This window comes from Quercus suber, unplaced genomic scaffold, assembly GCF_002906115.3.
Source record: "Quercus suber isolate HL8 unplaced genomic scaffold, Cork oak 2.0 scaffold_346, whole genome shotgun sequence".
Classification (NCBI taxonomy): Eukaryota; Viridiplantae; Streptophyta; class Magnoliopsida; order Fagales; family Fagaceae; genus Quercus; species Quercus suber.
Window position 1 is genome coordinate 300,464 of NW_027069798.1, and position 21,445 is coordinate 321,908.

General features: G+C 34.4%; 2 protein-coding genes and 1 non-coding gene across 6 annotated transcripts; 1 reads left to right on the top strand and 2 right to left on the bottom strand.

Moving 5' to 3' along the window:
* Nucleotides 1–549: 549 nt before the first annotated feature.
* On the bottom strand, nt 550–3,554 carry LOC111988037 (uncharacterized). 4 transcript variants are annotated; one of them, XM_024019815.2, is made up of 3 exons: nt 3,327–3,554; nt 1,745–2,581; nt 550–1,003 (listed from the first exon to the last, which is right to left on the bottom strand). In XM_024019815.2, exon 2 carries the CDS (start codon nt 2,530–2,532, stop codon nt 1,756–1,758), a length of 777 nt encoding a protein of 258 aa, XP_023875583.2. In that variant the 5' UTR covers nt 2,533–2,581; nt 3,327–3,554; the 3' UTR covers nt 550–1,003; nt 1,745–1,755. The 4 variants fall into 4 exon arrangements, with proteins under 4 accessions (XP_023875583.2, XP_023875589.2, XP_023875571.2 ...); XM_024019821.2 differs by having other exon boundaries at nt 3,323–3,554; XM_024019803.2 differs by having other exon boundaries at nt 1,745–2,648; nt 3,327–3,553.
* Nucleotides 3,555–4,841: 1,287 nt separating this feature from the next.
* On the bottom strand, nt 4,842–13,323 carry LOC111988553 (probable tRNA N6-adenosine threonylcarbamoyltransferase, mitochondrial). Its single transcript, XM_065759930.1, has 13 exons — nt 13,019–13,323; nt 12,840–12,884; nt 11,246–11,320; nt 10,697–10,793; nt 9,831–9,921; nt 9,394–9,443; nt 8,481–8,671; nt 8,306–8,391; nt 7,123–7,198; nt 6,932–7,015; nt 6,714–6,828; nt 6,119–6,207; nt 4,842–5,534 (listed from the first exon to the last, which is right to left on the bottom strand). Exons 1-13 carry the CDS (start codon nt 13,256–13,258, stop codon nt 5,400–5,402), a joined length of 1,374 nt encoding a protein of 457 aa, XP_065616002.1. The 5' UTR covers nt 13,259–13,323; the 3' UTR covers nt 4,842–5,399.
* A 6,647-nt stretch (nt 13,324–19,970) lies between these two features.
* Nucleotides 19,971–20,088, top strand: LOC111988775 (U5 spliceosomal RNA). Its single transcript, XR_002880470.1, has one exon. It is a non-coding gene; the product is annotated as a U5 spliceosomal RNA (small nuclear RNA).
* The last annotated feature ends 1,357 nt before the right edge of the window (nt 20,089–21,445 follow it).

Here is a 21,445-nt window from a genome sequence, read left to right on the forward strand (position 1 = left end):
TTGATTGTCATTGTTCTAGCACTTGAGCAAGTTGAATGCGCTGCTCACCACAACAAAATAGTACATTATAGAAAAAAATTTACAATCGAACTTAGGCACGTTTGATTCCCAGCCATAATGTTACATTACATTGTAATGTTAGATTCTTGTAATATTAGATTCTTGAAATCTGAAGAATACAACGTTATGATGTTTGTTTCATTAGTTACATTCTCATCACAATCAGTATGTTGACAAAGGCTAAACTCCACATTCAAGCTCAGTTGGCTTTGGATTCAGTTCTAATTTCGGCTAGGGAGTGGAATATGGACCGTTGAACTGCAGATCAGTGCGGTGAAGTATGCTATGGTCCAAACAAAAATAAAAAATAAAAACACATTAACATATTTCAGCAAAAACATTTGCAGTTCATCACGTTTTGTATTGCCGGCTTCATATTTTGTCTTCTTAGTTCTTCAGGATATGTAAATACCTAGATGTAAAAGACATTTGATAAGCAATAATTGTTAGCTATCAGTGAGTGACCACTGTTCCACTTTGAGGGTAGAGTGAACTGAAGTCTGCAGTTTGCTTTTATTAAATCAACATCACATAAAAAAGATTTTATGATGAGAAATCCTTAACATATATAATAACATCTTAAAGAAATTCTGTACTGGGTATGCTATGTGAACAAAGGATTGTTAAATCATAAAGATCATTAAGCTCAAAATTAGGAAATCTAATGGTTTACGGAACTGGAAATTCAAAGCCTAAAGTGCAATTAAGGAACTTGGGAGAAACCATTATGCTGAAAAAATAAGCCCAACATGCTTATTTTCACAACCAGTTGGAACTTGAAACAAACTGTTGCATCGGTTTTTTTGGAAACTGGGGTCCGAAGGTTTTAGATAAAAGAAGCTCTACAGTCCCCTACTGCAGAGGCTGATGAATTCATAAAGCTCTTCAAATTGTTGACAGGCAGGACTGGAAGCCCTGGAATAGGATGTTGAAAACCTAAAACCTGAAAATTAGATTACATGGTTTATGAAATGAGATTTTATCATAAAAATATATACCATCAAGGGTGCCCAAAAAGGTTAGAAACAGAAACAAAAAGCAAAACAAAGCAATTAATAATATTTAAGCATATGATGTCCTACAGATTAGACCAAATATAATGTCAACTTGCCTCTAGACTGGATAATAGTCCAGTTACTTCACAAGAAATTTAGAGAGCCTGAGATCTACCAGATTCTAAATTGATCTAGTAAAACCTAAGCTTTAAAGTCAGTCAGGGAGCTTACTGGAACAAATGACAACAAATCTTCCAACATTAAAAGAAAAGAAGAAAGTTAATCACTGAAGGCAAAGCAAAATTGTGTAGTCAATAGACTAGACACTTCTATCAGTAAAGGATCATTTTTCGCAATTACAAAGGAAGTTTAGAGAGAAAGAAGTTGGTAAATGAATGGTTGAGAAATCAATTGACAAGAGCCTTACAGATGGTATTCTAAAAACTAAACCAGGGTACAAAGTAACCAGTCATTCATAGGACCAGGACTCCCAATGGTTCAGTTCAGCCCATGTTCACTTTGATCGAAAATACAAACAAACTAGTCAACATTTTAAGCAAACCTCGAATCAAAGTATACTTGGAAGGGAAAAAGACAATGGGCAACTCTCAAATGAATCATATAAAAATAAAATAGAGATATAGAACAGCAGTATATCCAGACAACCACACATACACGCTCTCTTTTACCTTCCCATTCATTAGCTACCGTGGTTGCTGTTGCTTCTCCAGGATGACAATAGAGGAAACTGTGAGAGCAGGGACTCCATAACCCCCCTTGCAGGAACAGTCTTATTCGGCGTCACCATTTGCTTTCCATCTTCTTGAGCATCAAGATTCCGCCAGAACTTGATTACATGGAGACTCTCTTCTTCTGTTGATCTCTGGACTACAATTCTAGAAGCATATCCCCTCTCTCTCATTTGAAGGCATATCTCTGAGGGATTGTTACATGAAAGTGTGACCATGTACAACCAACCCTTGACTGACAATAGATTGTCAGCAATTGGCAATATCCTATCAATAACGCTCCGGCCATTCTCCCCTCCTGCCCAAGATGAGGCAATTCCTTCACGACCTACTTCATCTTCAGGGGTTGGCACATACGGTGGGTTCACAACCATCACATCAACCAATCCCGCCAGACGCTTCTCCAGTCCTAATGCGATGTCAGTGTTTATCAACTCTGCATGAACACCATGTGCTTCTAGAGTCTCGCTGGTCACCCTCACAGCATGAGGGTTGGTATCAGTAGCAATATAGTGGATCCCAGGAGCCTCCTGTCCTAGAATGAGAGCTAGAGAAGTAATAATATAACCACTGCCACAACCCACTTCCATGCACAACGTGGGATGATGCTCTAACAGGTGATTCCTATCAGCCAGGAGCGCATCAACTAGTGCAAATGAATCATCACACGGTTCATAAACCTCGGGATGTGAACTCACAAGGCGGATTTGGGCTGTTCTGAAGGGCATCTTGTAAAGGACTAATAGAAACTATTGTTTATGCAGAAAGTTCTCCTACCTGTTATTGTTCAATTTTTTATCTTCGTTGGTATAAAGAGTTTTTTGCTGGCTCTAATTGTAGCTAACTGTTCTCCATATAAAATAAATAAAAAATATTAAAAAAAAATGGAAAACCCACATATTAGCTTTATCCTAAGAAAAAAACTAGGCAGAAATTAGAATGAAACCATTACAATTACTGTCCCAGATCATATTTCTTGGTAATCATACATAGATGACATGATCCAATCAATGATCATATTAAATTTATTGGTTCATAATTAAAAAAGTGACTAAATTTTAGATTGGCCATAAACATCAATCTACAACTACTCTCCTCCTTTTTTTTCTGGGTTTGGAACTAACTGTGAACAAAATATATGATAGTAAGCATAGACACAAGCGAGTTATACTAAATAGATTGATTCTCTACCTTAAATTGATTCCTAAAACTTGCAGGCAAAAGTAAAGAAAAACAAAAAATAAACTATGAAGAATCAAACAATGAAGAAGAAAACAGGATTGCTCTCCTCTATTGCTATGGATAACTAACAATAAAAAAGACAAAAACAAAAGATTGAACTATATTGTTTAGCTGATTTTGCAATCAACAGACATAAGATTTTTTTTTTTTTTTTTTTTTTGAGAATCTCAACAGACGTAAGATTGAATGAAAAGAAACATTATATTAAACCCCAAAAGAATCATATGACCTCGTTTATGTACATTTGAGAGAGAGAGAGAGAGAGAGAGAGAGTACCGACTTGTTGGGTGTCGCTGTAGTTGTCAAGTGGAACGGCAGCGTCAGTTGCAATTGGTGAGTGTGTAGTGTTTTCAGCCGTTGGATTTTGTTTGTTGTTGGAGATGTAAGTAATTCCAGACTTTCTTCAATAAATATATGATTGCTCCTTGTTCTTTTTGTTTTGATGCCTCTGAGCGTCTGATGTTTTGGTTTGGTCCGTTTGAAAAGAGGGACAAAGAGAGAAAAGAGTTGGAAGTGATGGAGAGAGAGGCGAAACAAGAAAGAGAATTCCGTGGCTTTTTTTTTGGCCTTTGGATTGTTTTGTTTCCACGTGGCATTCATCCACATTAGAATGGGAGAGAACTGGAGAATAACAAACGGGAGAGAAGCCCGTCCTAGAGTGGCTCTGTCTAAAATATCTACCTATGCCGGCACTCATCTCTTTATGTAAAATATCAATTGATTCCTGTAATAGGCGAAAATTGAATCTGAGTTCTTTTATTTAATTGTTGGAGACTTTATTGGTTAAACTAATTACAACTTACTAATATCAAAATTCTTTATTTACTGGCAAAGGTTACTTGTTAAGGAGAAATTATATAAAGCTGACCCTAAAGCCTATATACTTGACAAAATAAAGACATAAAGCTAGGTGACCGACAAAAAATTAACATGGATTGCAAAAAGAGCTCATTTGGCCCCGTTATAATTATAATTTTTTTTAAATGTGACTTTAAAAAAAAAATATTGATATAACATGGATTGTTTTTTTTTTTTTTTAATAAATGTCATGTTAATATTGATATAATCATAGAATGCAAAATTTAGTTAGAAGTGTGATGATTTGAATATATATAACAAACCAAGTTCTTAAAATTATTGATGGTATTTACAAAAGTTATTAGAATTTTATATAACTAACAAATTCTATTGTGTTGTTAATGATGTTTAGGATAAGTGGTATCTCCTAGTATTTTCAACAAAAATCTCCATGATTCAAACCATCTTCCTCCACTTAAAATATACTTAAAAAAAAAAACATATCCAATTATTTTTGGGGGGTGGGGGTTGGTTTGGGAGGGTATTTATAGTTAGTATAATGAAGGGAGAGCAAAATGTTGCATTACCCCAATCAACTTAAAGGGCGTAATATCAGGTTTTCATTGAATGGCAAATTGAGATGATGAATCTACGATGATTTGAGGTAGTCACCATCTAAGAGAATGATTTACACTTGGGACGAGTATTTATATAGATTTAGTTATAAGTGCCTACAACAAATTGTCTAACTAACCAGCTAATACATAACAACCCTTTCTTGATTATTTCGTGCAAATAAGACATGTTATAGCCTTTGGCCTCATTAAAAAGTCTTGATCTTCTAGTCTTTTATGTAAGTTAACCTACCTTGTACCCATAGTTAAGTCCCTTGCTTTGGGAGAAGATGATGAAATGCATGTTAATATTGACATTATGACTGAAATGAAGTTTAATTCAGCAAAAAAAAAAAAAAAAAAAAGTTTAATTGAGAATTAGCTTTAGCTAGAATTGTTCATGAAGATGAGTGTCATATATCATATATGGCTGTTTAAAGAGAACCTTTTAAGAGACTACAAAAGTTTCTCTTGGAACTAGTATCTTTGGGTTAAAAATGGCTTTAGCCTTACAGAGCCACCATTTTAGAACCACATGCAAAAATGCATAGTTATACATCAGAGGCAATATCATGAGGAACATATTGTATAAATTATTGTGGTTGGAACCATCTATACAAATGATATGTACATTTTAATACAACAATAGTGAACAGATGTAGAAAATTTTACAAGCTCTCCTATAAATTTCAAGTTCTAATGCTGCAATTGCCTTTCTTAATCAACTGCCTCCTCAATGTCATCATAAAAATGCTTTATATCGATAGTCAATTTCCAAATTGATGCCGTGATTGCAAGTTGCAAAACATCTCTATTCACCATCATAAACTCAGTTCAGCAACGTAACCGCAGCCATTAGGATCATGTAAATATCATGAATCCAAGGGCATGGTTCCACTCATCAAGCTGTATAAATGGTGTAAACAGAATGGAGATGCACACTAATGTTGCTGTTGCAGTGATGCTTGAATGATAGATGTAAGAGATGGATGGATCCGGGCCTTTCTCAAGGAGCGAGCTTCACTTCTTCCTTCAGCATATTCCTCACCCAAAGGCCACCTTGGCCGCAAATCATACTGATTCATATAGCAAACACATACAAATTAATTGCTGAAAGAATATTAACATCTATCAACTTGTACAAGTCATTAAAAATTCCAACTGAAAAGGCTATCAACATCTATAACTTAGTTTACTCTCCATGGCATAGTTAATCCAGAAGCCAATTGCATATCTAAAATTGAAGTAACTAAATTCCACGTGCCTAAAACCTATGTCATAGCAAGAATGAATCATTTTGTTGGACAAACAATAAAACAATGGACTATACCATTTCAAATTTCTTATGACATTCATGGTGTCATAAAGGGAGACAATAGTGCAGCGGGGTGAAGAAGTTTGCTAATTGTAATTATAATGACCATGATAATGACAATAAACTTTTCATATCCAAAAAAATAAATCTCATGTACCAAAGAAGGCTTTGCCCTCTTTTTTCCCTCCAGGCCACCACTGTTCATTCTTCCCTTTTTTTAGAAGGGAGGGGGGGGGGTGTTTGGTGGAAGGGGAGCATGTAAAGTGCTGTGTAGACAGTGATAAATGATGGGCAAAATAAGACAAATGGAAGACAGTTATTGGTGTTTAAGAGTTTGAAGCCAACCACAAAATCTTCAGATTCAACTGCAGGCGGTGGAGGATCAAATCTGCCCATGCGAAAGTGTTCAATGCCAGTCCAAGCCACCATTACACCTAGTCAAATGAAAATAAAGCATTAATCTTGAATGACAGGTATTCGGTATTCCAGACTGTCTGACAAGCAACATTAATCATAACTTTGCACATGTAGGAACTCTCCCTTATATATAACTTTAAAACCTGTTTAGTACTGCATGGAAAGTAATATACTTATCTTTTCACTGCTAAAGAATTGGATTGGAATATAATAAACATCTGGATAGTAATGGAACATTATGTTGCTTCATCTCTTCAACAAAACAGTGGGCAGCAAGAATTTTTTCGGATATAATGAGGGGATTGAGGACCAATAGGAAGATTGTGAACCCATCACAAACAGAAATAAAATACCTTCTCTATGATTAAGAAAACAGACAAGTAGCTAATTCCTGCTAAATTTGCTTTCGGTTTTGCAGATTCCAGTGTTGTCAGCTACTCTAGGTTAACATCCTAAGGTCCCTGTTTTACTACAGGTGAATAACCTCATCCACAAGGCAAGCAACTACAGAAATATGACTTACCATTGTCCGTGCAAAGACTGGGGGGAGGGCACACAAGTTGCAAACTGTTTTTCTTCACAACCTGATCAAGGCGAGCCCTAACGTACTGATTTGATGCAACACCTCCAGAGACTACCTGCAGGCCGCAGATTATAAGATGAATGTTGTGATCCTCTATATGTATGGATAATTAACAGAAAGAGGCAGCATTGGTTTGAAAAAAATGCAGCTCAAATCACCAAATGTTTTATAGAAGGTTCAATCTTCAATGCCCATTCAATTGCTCGTTGACACCTTTCCTCTAGATGTAATACTGCAACTCGCTGGATGGAAACAATATCAGGAGGAGCAATAAAAATATAGAAAAAATTTATTGAAGGCCTCAGGAATGCTTTATTCACCAAATTAAGTATAATATAAATAAATTAACCTGAAAAGAAGCAGCAATATCAGCTCGAGAACGCCTATCTTGACTACTTGCACAAGAAATGGGAATTTCAGCATTACTGCACATAGCCCGTACACACATCAAAAAGTGGATAGTAGATTGAAAGGGAAAGAATATTAAAATTTAAATTGCATGCTGCTTTCATAGTTTGTTACTTCACGGTAACCAAACTTATTTTTTTAAGTAGCAACTTCAATATATCTGTAGCTCAGGAATTATACTAATCAAAATCACTGATAAAAGAACTGAGCTGACATGAATAAACTAACCAAATATAACACTGAACAGAATGTGAACTTAGGCCAGTCATTTTACCAATATTTATATTACTTTGGTAATAATTTATTTGTATTAGAGACTTCATGCCTTGTTGGTTGTAGACTATATTTGTTTGTATACAGATTGTGCATAACTGATTTAGTAAACTTATCCGTATGACATCCAAAACAATCAAATATGTATATTGCAATAAAGATGCAACAATTGCTGCAAATACACTATTAGGTGCAGAAAGCATATAGACAATGCATTTTAATTCACTTCCGTGCTAGCTCCTCAGTTCTTCCTGGGATTCTACTTTTAAAACTCATACTACCTTTGACTCAAATGACAATTCCTCCTCCCAGAAGAAAGGGTAGAGGGTAAGTTCATGGGTTCAAAACCTGTTGGGTACATAATTTACCAATCAAAAAGAAATATTTAAATCCAAAGACCAAAAGCAAAGACAGAGTTCAATAGAGGCACTTAATTTGCTCTTGACGGCAATAGCCATCTCTCTCTCTCACCCTGCAGCTCAAATTCTGCATCCTGAACCAGATCTATGGACTTAGGGCTACTACGCATCCTACAAAAATGTAACTATCTTTGTTCTTTTTTTTGCTTCAATTCTTTTTGACATGCAACGATTCATTCAAAAAGTGCAAAGGGGTGCTTCCCAAGTACATGGGAAGTATTCAAGATTTTTATGCTTCAATGCTTAATCTTACTATCTTTGTCTTCTATCCTAATCCTAAATATGACCACCTGTAAATAGCCAGAATCATGTTACCCAAAATTATAGTACTCTTTACAGTTCAAGAGGAAGAGTCATGTAGAATTCATCAAAGAATGTAAATTGAATTGAATTCACCAGGTAGAAATACATATTTTGACATTTGCTACATACATATTTCTGGATTCAATTGCCAGCCTCACTTGAGTCTTCAGACCAGCATATGAGAAGTTGCAATCTTTATGTTGTTTCATTGGAATCTAAAAATTAATGCAGTGCAAAAACTTAGGATACACATCCAGCCAAAAATTACCAGAATGAGGTTAAGAAGTCCCAGAAAATAACTTACAGAGAACTTGATTGATTCTGCATCACCCTCTCGAGCAAGCTCCTCTATAGCTGGCCCACCACTCCTCCTCATATCAAGACCAAGCCACTTTGCTGTCTTGTCATATGCCTCACCAATTGCATCATCTATTGAGGTCCCAAGTTGTATGTATTGGCCAAGGCCTTGAGCAAGAATAAGTAGATTGTGTCCTCCTAAAAAAAGAAAAAGGAAAAAAAGAAGTGCATACAACAATTAGATAAATAGATAATGCATTAATGCTCAAGGCCATTATAACCAAACGAAATAGAAGAAGCAAACTTATAATACAGTCCATGGTAATGAATGACTGGGAGTTTTGAAATCGTAGTAAGATGCCAAAACTTATTATTTAAATGCAGTGAAGGAATGATTGAACAATTCATCATCTTGTAAACAAACGTACTTATAAGTAATAAGCACGATTTTTGACACAACGTACCACAGAGAAATAAGGGAGCCAACAAGGACAAAAAGCAAGTCAACACTTACACAATGAATTATCATCACATCAGTGCCCCAACTAATTAGTTTATTTATTTATTGTAATAGATTTCATCTTTAGTGAGTGTTCCCCTTTTTTTAGGAATGGAGGCAGCTAGAATGACAGGTTTTCCCTTCTTTCTGGTTTCTAGGAAATTGCCCATTCATCTAAACTGTTTGTAATCCTTTTTGATGCACTACAGTTTGACTTGTGATCTGGAAGAAATAGGACTTATATATGATGTCTAGCATGGTGAAGTGTGCTCACAATTCAATGCTTTCTACGGCATGAAATTGGGCTGATTTGATAAGAACGAGCATTTAAACAATATCAAACGAGAAACAACCTAGAATTTAGACATATAAGAAAGTCATTAATATAAACCTAAAGAAAGAAAGCAGTAGAGATTCTGACCTGAAATAAGCAAGGCCATGAAAGGAAATTGCAGCTCTCTTTCCACTAACCTAGAACAGAAAAGACATATTTCAGATGCAGAAAAGCACCTTAGCTTACAATTTTGAATGCAACTAAAGGCACATGCACAACAGTCTTTTTTTTCTTTATTATTATTTTGGATAACGTAGGGAACCTTTGTACAAAAGAGCCCTTTGGACTCGCCTCTAGATAGTAAAACCTACGAGCACCTAACCACACCCACTAGCCAGGTAATCTAGGGGTATTCATCCCTGACAGGCTAAGCAGTTTATGCTCATGCTAGGGAGCATTTTTTCTTCAATTTTTTAAGAGCACAAAAATACATAACACTCAATTTGTGTTTTAAACGTATTATGTGTATGCCAATTTATTTCAATTGCAACCTATTCTGCATTGTCTAGATTTTACCATTCTACCTGGCCACTAGAGCATGAGCCTCCATGTGATGTACTCCAATTATTGGTAGATTAAAGCTACCAGCAGTTTTCCTCGCTTTCTGCACCCCAACTGCATGAAGAAATAATTCTAAGCAAACAAAAAATCCACCTGAAATAATTGGGGAAGGAAGAATCCTTCATGGATGCAAGATTCATAATTCTGCAGTAATTTCTAATTTTTTGGAAAGTTCCCTGCAATTAATCCTGAGCAAGTACTGTAACATTCTTTCCAACAAAAACTTGTACTTTAAACAGGGGCCTACAACCTACCAAACCAACATGAATCATATGAGTAGCACTTTCTTTCCCTTCTAATCGAGAATTTCCATTTATTTACAATTTTGACTAATAAATTGACAAACTGATAAATTGATAATTTGAAATGACAAACTGGACAAACCAGCCTTTAAATTGGACTGACAAATTATTCTGACTGTATTTAACAGCCTCCTAACAATGTTCTACAGTTAGTATCCATTTGGATGCAGCTTTTTGCTGAAAGCCTATTTTCTGAAAGTGGGGTTAAAGTATAGTTGTACCTAGAAAAACTGAGGTTTTAAAAATCTGTACATAAAGCAAATAAGCTAAAAATAAATAAATCCTTTGCCAAACGCACACATGTAGGATAACAAAAGTAACAATGACCGATGCATGTTTGTAGTATTCATTCATCCTTTTTCCATTGAAATTACTATCTACATACTATCTAGCAATCATTACAACTTGCAAGGACATTTCCCACCTCTAAATTGGATAGCAGTGCCAATACCCAACTATTTGGCATCAAAAGCAATAGATAATTTTGGAGGAGATACCACAACAAAGAGAGATATCACTCAAATTACCACGAAGACAAAGGCTTAAACCGGGACCAATAGTAACAGCTACTGCTGATAGATCTGTCTCACTTAAATTAGCTTGATTAAGTGCTTCTTGCACAACCTGAAATCAATAAGCACAAATTTAGGCCCACGTCAGCATTGAAACTTTTATAATGATGATAAGCCTAATAGACTAGGCTCCAAGAAGACAAAGGCTTAAACCGGGACCAATAGTAACAGCTACTGCTGATAGATCTGTCTCACTTAAATTAGCTTGATTAAGTGCTTCTTGCACAACCTGAAATCAATAAGCACAAATTTAGGCCCACGTCAGCATTGAAACTTTTATAATGATGATAAGCCTAATAGACTAGGCTCCAAGCATCTGAATTTCTTTCTTCCTGCAAAACTTCAAAGGTGAGTGTCATGATTTTAGGGTAGCATATGTTGTCTCCGTCACTGTCAAAGCGGGTTTTGCAAAATAAACATAAGTGTGACGTGAACAAAAATATCAGCATCTAGCATGAAAAGAGATGTAGACTACTAGGGAAACTTGTTATGCAGATAAGACACCTGATCAATCACTTGCGAGTGTGCTTCTTCTGCCATTTTAGGAGCGACACCTCCATATCGAACAAGCAGGTCTGCCTTGATCAATTAAGAGTTAAAATTAGACAATGGCAAACCATACAAGTAGAACATAAATTTATCATGCATATCAACCAGAAAACATTAGAAATCATAGTGAATGGGCAAAAACCACTTCAACAGAAAACTTGTGTCCTGTGAGTAGTCTATTGTATAGCAACTCTGAAGAAGCTCTCCGGTCTGCCCATTTCTTCATATTTTAGGATGTTTTAGCAGCATACAGGATATTAGTCAATTTCTATACTTCATGAAAAGTAAACTTTAAGTTTTCTTTAATTTTTTAAAAAAAAAAAAAAACTTTTAAAACAAAGAGAATTTTAAGAGAGAGAGATAACTTCCATTTATTACATAATTATATATCATGTAGCAGATTTATATAACAATATTCTTACAATTGAAGAAACTATAGGGATCTTTATCAACCTTCTTAAATTCCATTTTCAAAAATACATGTAGTGTAAGTTTAGTGAAAAAGTAGGACAAAAGTTAACAAGTTGTAAAACTTGATAACCATGAAATGCCCAAGGGTGAGTGCTGTCGAGATCTTGGGTCAATCATTTAAAAGGATGAAGCAAATGAAGATGGTGTGTATCAAAAGACAAAAGCATGATGGATAAAGTGGAGAAGCACACAATGTTATTGTGCAATTATAGAATACCTACTCTGTTAAAACAGGAAAAAAAATTCAATTGCTCTATGCTTTACAATACTAAATATTAGGTTATTAAGAAACAATGTGTATGGAATGAACTTAGTTGAAATAAAAATATTAAGGTAGATAATTAGAAATACAAGGAATTATAGGATTTTGCGAAATGCGGAAGTTTGTTTAAAGATAGGGGTGACTCTTAATGATAACAAGATTAGAGAGAGTTGTTTAACATGGTTTGATCAAGTGAAAACGAGGGAGATTAATACACTTGTGAGAATGAGTGACTCACTTGATTCAAGTTGAAGGAACTAAAGAAAATACCTAAAATAACATTGGTATGAGCAGTAACAAAAATGACATGGTAATTAAGGAGGTAAGAGAGAGTATTGAATTAGGATAGAATGCAGAGAAAAATATGTGGCCAACCTCGATTAGTCTATTGATGATTGTTAAACACATTCTTTGTAGGCCTTATGGGAGTTAAGTTGACCGCTGCTGCGTTCACAGCCTTGGCCTATAAATTATTCAGCTTCCTTTTATATTGATGGTTTAACTTAGAAGCTCTCCCTACAAGAACTTCAATTAAAAAAATAAAAAGAAAAAATTTTCCCTCGTCATCTTATGAATAAGCAGTCTAGCTATTGGAATAATTTAATGTAACATATTCAACTTAAATTCAGAATTTGAGCCATTCAAATGAGGTAGTGAAAGAACAATTAATTTTTTTTTTTAAAACCTTAAAAGTACCAAAATACGATTGACTGCAAAATCAAAATCATAAATGCTATTCTCTACAATGAACAAAAAAAAAAGTTTTTACAGCAGAAATTATCAAACTAAATCCAGAAGACATCAAAAGTAATATACCTGAGAAGACACAACTTGACTGAGAATCTCACCACTGCTCCTCACCTAAAACCCCACCACCAAAAAACACAGAAACACACAAAAAACAACCAAAACCCATTAAAGACAGCACAAAATCAGAAACAGTGAAACACCCATCAGAGAGCCAAAGTAAAAGAAACGAAATTTGGGTGACATACAACGGCGGCCGCAGTGTCGTCGCAGCTGGTTTCGATGCCCAGAACGACTAAATTGTCATCCTGGGGTCTATGAATATGGGCTGAGACTGAGAAGGAATAGAGAGTGAGAGGTGCCCACATGGGTCGGAGGAGTTGGGGTTTATGGGGTTTTAGTTTTAGAGCTCTGAGAGTGGTTACTGTGTAGGGAAGCCAAGGTCTGGGAACGAGGTTTAGGCGGGAAAGCGTTGAAGAAAGTGCCATTTTCACACGCGCACACAGAGTGGAGCACTTGAACTGAACTATGGGGCACAAATAGCAGAGAAAGTGGATTACTTCTGGTTGTAGCGGCGAACACCTATCAGTTTGTTAAGTCGAAATCATTTATTGCTATTATAAGAAAAATATAAAATAATCAACAACAAGGAAAAAGGAAATAGGATGGGAAAAAAATTGTAAATAAAAACAAATATTTTAAAGTTGTACCTTTTGTAGTTCAGTTGTTGTTGTTATTTTTTTTTTAATTTAATAAAATTATATTAATTGTATTGTTTCTTGAAGAATTTCAAAATCTCTACTTAGCATAGAATTGGATGAAGTGATTTTAAGAAAAATATAAATACTAGTTTAAATTATTTATTCTATTATGAGGGAAAATAAAAACTTTTATTTTCACCGCAACTAAAGCCCCTCATATTATTGGGTTTTTTTTTTTTTTTTTTAAAGCTTCGTTTGAGATGAAAGAATAAAATGGAATGGAAATGAATGAAAAGAATAATTTTAGAATATTCTTCTATTATTCTTTTATTCCATTATTTGTAAATTTTAATGAAGGGAGTGGAAAGTCTATTCCCTTGTTTGAGAGTTTAAAACTTCATTTGGGAGGAGATAATGGAATATAATGGAATGAAATGGAAATGAATGAAAAGAATGATTTTAAAATATTCTTTAGTTCCCTTGTTTGAAAGTTTTAATAGAGAGAATGAAAAACTCATTATCTTGTTTGGGAGTTTAAGTAGAAGGGAATGAAATGGGTATGAAGGAACACTCATTCCTCTTTATTCCCTTAAAACTTCAAATTTTTATTCCCCCATAAATTATGAGGAATAAAAGGAAATGAAATTAGATTTAATGATTTTTTTATTAAAACTTCCAAAATACCCTTATATATTCAACAATTTATTTTAAAATAGGGGTCTAAGAGTAATATTGTCATAAAATGATTTCATTTCATTCCCTTCATGTTGCTCCCAAATAATATTACTTACATTCCATTTATTTTCATTCATTTTCATTCCTTTATTTTAAAACATTCAATCAAGGTTACTTAATTCCATTACATTTCATTCCATTCATTTCCTTTAGGCCTCGTTTGGGAGGAGAAAATGGAATGGAATGGAATGGAAATGAATAAAAAGAATCATTTTAAAATATTCTTCTATTCCCTTATTTGGAAGTTTTAATGGGGAGAATAGAAAGCTCATTCCCTTGTTTAAGAATTTAAATGAGAGGAAACAGAATGGGTAAAAGGGAACACTCATTCTTCTCTATTATCTTAAAATATCAAATTTTCACTCCCCTCGAAATTAGGAGGAATGTGAGGGAACAAAATTAGATTTAATGATTTTTTTATTAAAACTCCCAAAATACCCATATATATTCAACTCTTTATTTTAAAATAGATGTCTAATAGTAATATTGTCATAAAATGATTCTATTCCATTCCCTTCATGTTGCTTCTAAATAAGATTATTTACATTTCATTCATTTTCATTATTTTCCATTCCTTTTATTTTAAAACATTCAATTAAGGTTATTTAATTCCATTATTTTCCCTTACTTAAATACATTCCATTCATTTCCATTTACATTCCCATATGATCATTCAATTTCATTCTATTATATTCCCTTATAAACTCCTAAATGGAGTCTTACTTAAATACATTCTATTTCATTCATTTCCTTTCTATTTCCTTATGATCATTTCATTTCATTCCCTTATGAACTCCCAAATGGAGCCTTAGAGAAGGAAGCTATAAATATTAGTAGGTAAAAACATCATTTTGGTCCCTACATTTTTGAGTCACAGTTGGTACACTTAAAACTTACGTGGCATATAAAATAATATTAGAAAGTAATAAATCAGCATTTTTATAATTAATAAAAAGTCATATAGAAAAAACAAACCTACAATTCTAAACTGATTTTTTAATGGAAAAATTAAAAATGAATTTAAAATAAAATAAAATAAAATAAAAACTCAATATTAAACACATCAAGATCTGAGAAAGACCCGGCAAACTTTGTCTGTGTTTGAATCTAAAGAAATGCAAAGGATTTGGATTACCAACAACTGAACAGAGAGAATTAAACCAATTTAAACTTTGACATACTTATACATCACTGAAACGTTTGGATGCAAATGGATATGGGTTCTTTACTTTCAAATATGAGGAGGAGATGAAGTTTGCAGCAGATTTCGTGGAACCCAAGCCATGGCCAAGCTTTACACAGCCAAACCCCATGGTTGTCATTAGCGACCACTGCGAGCAACAAACGAATGGCTAGTGCTCACTCTTTCTCCCCTCACAGGGGTTTCTCTCTCCTGAGCTCGATTCTTTCTCTTTTGATTTTCTTTTGATGTGTGCACTGTTGAGATTGTTTGTGACTTTGTATTTCTGGAATGGGGTTTCAATTTAACTTTCAACATGGGTTTGGAAATGAGGTGGCCTTTGTGGTGGCAGGTCTTTTAATTGAATTTTTTTTTTAAGTTGCTGGAAATGGGAAGGGGAGAAATCTCTAACTAATGGTAAAAAAAAAAAGAGAATGAAGAAGGAGACTAAACAACAACAAAGATTAACACTTAATAAACCCATTTTGAAAGCCTCCAAGCAAGATCAAGATCGATTAATCTCCAAATCAAAACAAATCATGTTGGGAAAATTTTTGATTCACTTTCACTTTTTGGGTCTTTTGCAAATCTTCGATGTTTGTGTGTTTGGATTGCAAGAAAATGAAAGAAAATCATAATTTATTTTTATTTTTTATTTTTTCTGTTTAAAAAATCAGTTTAGAATTGTAGGTTTTGTTTTTTCTATATGGCTTTTTATTAATTATAAAAATGCTGATTTATTACTTTCTAATATTATTTTATATGCCACGTAAGCTTTAAGTGTACCAATAGTACACACGATTTGCCACGTATGCATTTTCCATTAGTAAATTAATAGTAGGGACCAAATTGACCGTAATTTGAAAATAACAGGACTAAATTGACTACTACCAAAATGTAGGGACCAAAATAGTGTTTTCGCCATATTAATATTAAGAAATAGAAGCCAGTTGACTTGAAATACAGTTGAGATATGTGGTGGGATATCTTTTATTCAGACAAGAAAATATGTTACATGACTTACGTGTGTAACAAGGTTGCGAGTTACAAAGTTTCTGTCCTGACGTACATGAGAAAAACTAATACTACAAAAAAGACAATAAATACTTATAACAATCCCATATTCTGTGCTATTACAAATTTTGTAAGTAACAACCAAATCATATATAAGTTGAATTTTAGCCCTTGGAATTGTAAAATGATGATTTTACCCTTCTTCCAATTTGATTAAAAAATAAACTAGCTAAATTGCAAACTATACCCTTAAAGATTGGGGATGTTTGGATTTTACATTTTAAAATTTCAGAATTTGGATTTTACCCCCCTGAAGTTCTATGATATTTGCATCAGCAGCCTTTCCATTCAAATTTTTTGTTTAGTATTTGTTGAGGTCCAAAATTTCACAACAAAGCCCATTCCATAAAAAATAAAGAAGGCCTAATTCGTGCAGCAAGAAGAATCGACATCAAGGCCCTATGTATGTTTAGATTTCTAGCAAAAAAGACCATTAAAAAGTCCAACAAATTCCAGTGAAAGAACTAGGCCGGGATCCCCAGAGGCTCGGGATCCTCGGGACATGCAACACAGTTAAAGTGGATTGAAGCAGGTTTAAAAGAGGGATAAAAGACAAAAGTATGTGGGTCTCATGCTCCAGACATGTAGTGAGACCAGGAAGTACAAAGCAAAAAACGCATGAGCCGTGATTCCAACCATTTGGAGAAAATGACAAGGAAGAGTACAACTAAAAAAAGCTGAAGAAGTGAAAAATGCCAAATAGCTGAAGATCAGCTAACAGAGAAGCTGAAAATAGAAAACCAGCTAAGGGACTTTCGTTTGGTCGGACCAAAAGTAAGAAGTTATGAAAAAAAAGGGAAACGACATAGCCCTGAGCAAAACTGGCACGGCACAAACTCTAAGGGGCAAAATGGGGAAATCACCGATACCCCGAAGGCTGATCTGTGCTATAAAAGGAGGAGGAGGTCCATGCTAAAAAGGGATTCTAATTTGGGGGGAGAGAGATTCATTTTTTTATTAGATTATTCAAGCATTCATGGCCATTTTTCTGGATTATCAGAAAGAATATAGAACTATAGGAAGAGCTCTGTAAAAAAAAAAAAAAAACAGAGGAACCGCTCTCGGTATCCCAGAGACAGCCACTATGGCACATACTCGGATTCAACAAATTCAAACTTTGCAAGTCTTGGAAGCTTAAATAGCTAAAAAGTCTATAATTTTTGAACTTAGTTGAACCTTGTATCACGTCTTAGTGAGCATGGTAATCACACCAAGAGCTCTGTAAAATTAAAAGAAAACAGAGGAACCGCTCCCGGTTTCCCAGAGACAGCCATTATAGCACATACTCAGATTCAACAAATTCAAACTTTGCAAGTCTTGGAAGCTTGAATAGCTATCAAAGTCTGTAATTTTTTAACTTAGTTGAACCTTGTATCACGTCTTAGTGAGCACTGTAATCATAACTAAGGGAAATTAATAAAATGCACCTCACTAATTCGAGGATCCCTAACTTTTTCTTACATTGTATTTCATTTGCTGTGCATTCCTTTGCTGTTAAAATGTCATTCAATACAGATATTTTTGTTTGTCAGTCAAGGGAGCTTGTTTTGTGCACCACTTGGTTCTTAAACAGCATTTTAGCTGCGGTGAACCAAGCCCAGTCCACCAAGAATATTTATTTGGCCCAGGATCTTTGGGGCACAGTGTTGAGAAGAAAAGGACACTCTCACAGTGTTACATAAATTTGCCCTTTCTCTTGTGTGTTTGTATGTTAGTTTCTCAAAAAAAAAAAAAAAAAAAAAAACTTGCAACCCAAATTTAGTTTGTCAAAATAAGTCTATAATTGCAAAATAAAACAACTATTAGCTGTTAAGTCCAAGACGGAGACTACGTGTGCGTTTGGCTCCAAATTAAAAAAACCAGTTTATTTTACTATTTAGCTTATTTTTTATACAATTCATGAGCCATACTGCACTTTTTAGTACTATTTATAGATCTCACTATTTATTTCAATTAACTTTTACATTTATCTAGAGTACTTTCAGCAAAAAGTTTTCAATTTCAGCAAAATAAGCTAATCTCAAACAGAGTTTACATCTGCATAAAATGGAGTGGATCCATTTTAAAAAGAGTGAATGCTAATACTCGTGTTCATCTTTTTTTGATCGAGCAGCCATTACTTCCTCAGAGGATGGTGATGCACAAAATCCCCATTAGAGGACATGAATCCATGGCAACTTTGCACTACACAGATTGAAGAAGTGAAATGCATACTTAGAGTCTGTTTGAAATTCACTTATTTTGCTGAAATTGAATTTTTTTTGGGGCTAAAATTACTGTAGATAAAGATAATTGTTAGTTGAAATAATACAGTGGGATCCATGAATTGTACTAAAAAGTGCAGTTAGACTCATAAATAATAGCAAAAAATGCTAAATATAAAAAATAAGTTAACCAAACAGACACTTAATTAGGCTGTTGCCAGCATGGCTTTGCACCATCTTCCCCTCAGTAGTCTTCATTCAAATGCTCTCTCTTCCTGTTGTGCAAGGTGCTGCCATGAACAAAGTAATCTCAAATTTTCACATTCCTCCAGCCAGCAAGACTGCCTTTGACATTGTAAGCGCATCCGCATTCATTATATCATACGACGCAATCATTCTTCCCCTCTACGCGAAATTAAGGAACCCAAACCTCCAAGTGAGCTACAAAGATTAGGAATCGGGCAGGCTTTAGCAATATTAGCTATGATAATTTCAGGCATTGTGGAGCAACAAAGACTAAAACATGCTGGAAACTTTGGCAACATAGAGATGGAGTTCTTTGAGTATTTTTTGGCAGACTCTACAATACATTTTTTTTTTGCTAATACTCCACAATACGTACTTCTAGGAGTGTCTGAAGCATTTGTTTATGTGGCACAAATGGAGTTGTTTGCTTCACAAACGCCAGACGAATTGAAAAGTTTGGGGATGAGAGTTTGTAAATGTCTTCACCGGTAATAGGTAGCTATGTAGCAACAATCATGTTAACAGTGGTGCCAAAAATAACTTCTAATTAAGCATGGCAAGCCAGGATGGGATCCTCCTGATTTAAATTATGGTCATTTGGATATACTTTTCTTTCTATCAGCTGCTTTGACCATGCTTAATTTAGCTTTATTTGTCGTTTGTGCCAAGCAGTACAGGGGTCAAGGATATATCATTGGAGAAGCAAGAAGAATCGAGCGAAATGGAAGTTATACATGGAGGTGAAATGTAGACTTACAATTCACTTGCTTTTTCTGGCTTCCCCAATGAGACCCTTGTACTAGCTCAGTAATTGCTTAGCCTAGGAAATGGGCAATGTCCTCAATCTTCATTGATTCTTCTTTTCATTGGTCAGTTGTTTTTTTGGGGACTCAGAAGCACAAACGACATGTATGGCAATTGGCAATGTTTGTTTTTATGTAGCGTTATTGGAGGTGCACTCTCAAACTGACATAGTTGTCCCACATCGGATACATTTGACAATGTCTGTGGCAGAAAGATCTTATAAAAGGGGCTTTCCTAAAACAAGTAACATTTACGCAGCCACGCGGTGAGCACAGAGCGAACTATTCTTTCGCCTTTTACTAAAGAATACCGTGTGCACGCCGCAAATAGTGGCATACGCCTATTTTTGGAGGAGTTTCTCCCTCGGGGAAGCTCCTAAAATCTGAGTTAAAATCTTCGGAAAGTTACTGCAAAGGAGTAAACGAGTTTATTTCTTTAATGGCAACAAGTGGTGGTGAAGGACAATGGGTTACTACTCGAATCTTATTAAATTCGTAGCAAGTATAAAAAGCTTAATTATGGAATCTAAGCTAGATTTGTATCTGTTGACTTTATTTGAGCGAAGAAAATTGAAGTTAACGGAGAGCGTGATCATGAGAGCTGATATTTTTGGTTACCAAAGCAAAAGGAGAACAAAAATTGTAGAATTTAGTTTGAAACATAAAGAAGGAAGAGCTCTTTTAATGTGGAATTTACAACATTTTAAACAAATTTTAAGTGGCAGTTGAGGCAAAAAAATAATCTGTAACTAATAACAAAATAAGAAAATGTTGTGGAGTATTTTTTGTTTTTATTATTTATTAGTATTATTTATTAACATGATAATGTATATTTTTTTAAGAGAAATGATATACTTACAATCATTTTTTAAGTGAGATGGACATAAAAAAAAGTAATTATAAGTTTAAATTAGAACCAATACTAGTACTTTTTCTTTCTTTAATGTTAATTTTTTTTTATTCAGCAAGTTCGTCACCAGATATTTAAGACCAAAATGAAAGTTTTTAATAAAAAAAAAATCAAAAATCAAATTAAAAATTTTCAAAACATAAGAGTCAAAAACTCAAAATAAAGACATCCATTGTCCTTACGAGAATCAAAAATATGTTTTTGCCAAATAAATTTAGGCGCTCATTACCTATATGGTCCTTATGAGAATGTAAACTTTATGGTGATAAACGTCTATTTACTAGGATAGGAATGGAGAAAGCAGAAAACATATGATTCTATTTTCAATTATTACTGTATGATTTGCCCAAGTGCCATTGTCGATTTTATATTGGGTGAGTATGGCGCTATGCGTTGTTGGTATTACTCATGTATATTAGCCACGCACACTTGGCAGAAACGTAAGTCAGAGACCTCTTTATCCAAGATAGCTATCCTGGTTGATAGGAAAACTAATCATTATAATCCTAGCAACCAACTGTTTCCTCTATGATTCCAATAATGTTGTCAAAAACACCTTCCCCCCAGGTTCTTGTAAGCCAATTTAAACCCAACTTGCATCTCTTTACCACCTTTTGAACATTGGTTACAAATTTGGACAAGCTAGTAAATGTGAAAATCCAGCAGCAATATGGAGACATCCAGGGGATGAGAGTAATTAATTATGCAAATTTAGAGTGACTGAAAATAGAAACAAGTTTTAAGTGTTTTCAGATACTTGAGTTATGAGTTACATGCCAATTTGGTAATTAAATGAAACCTGTGGGACCCAATGTTTTGTGT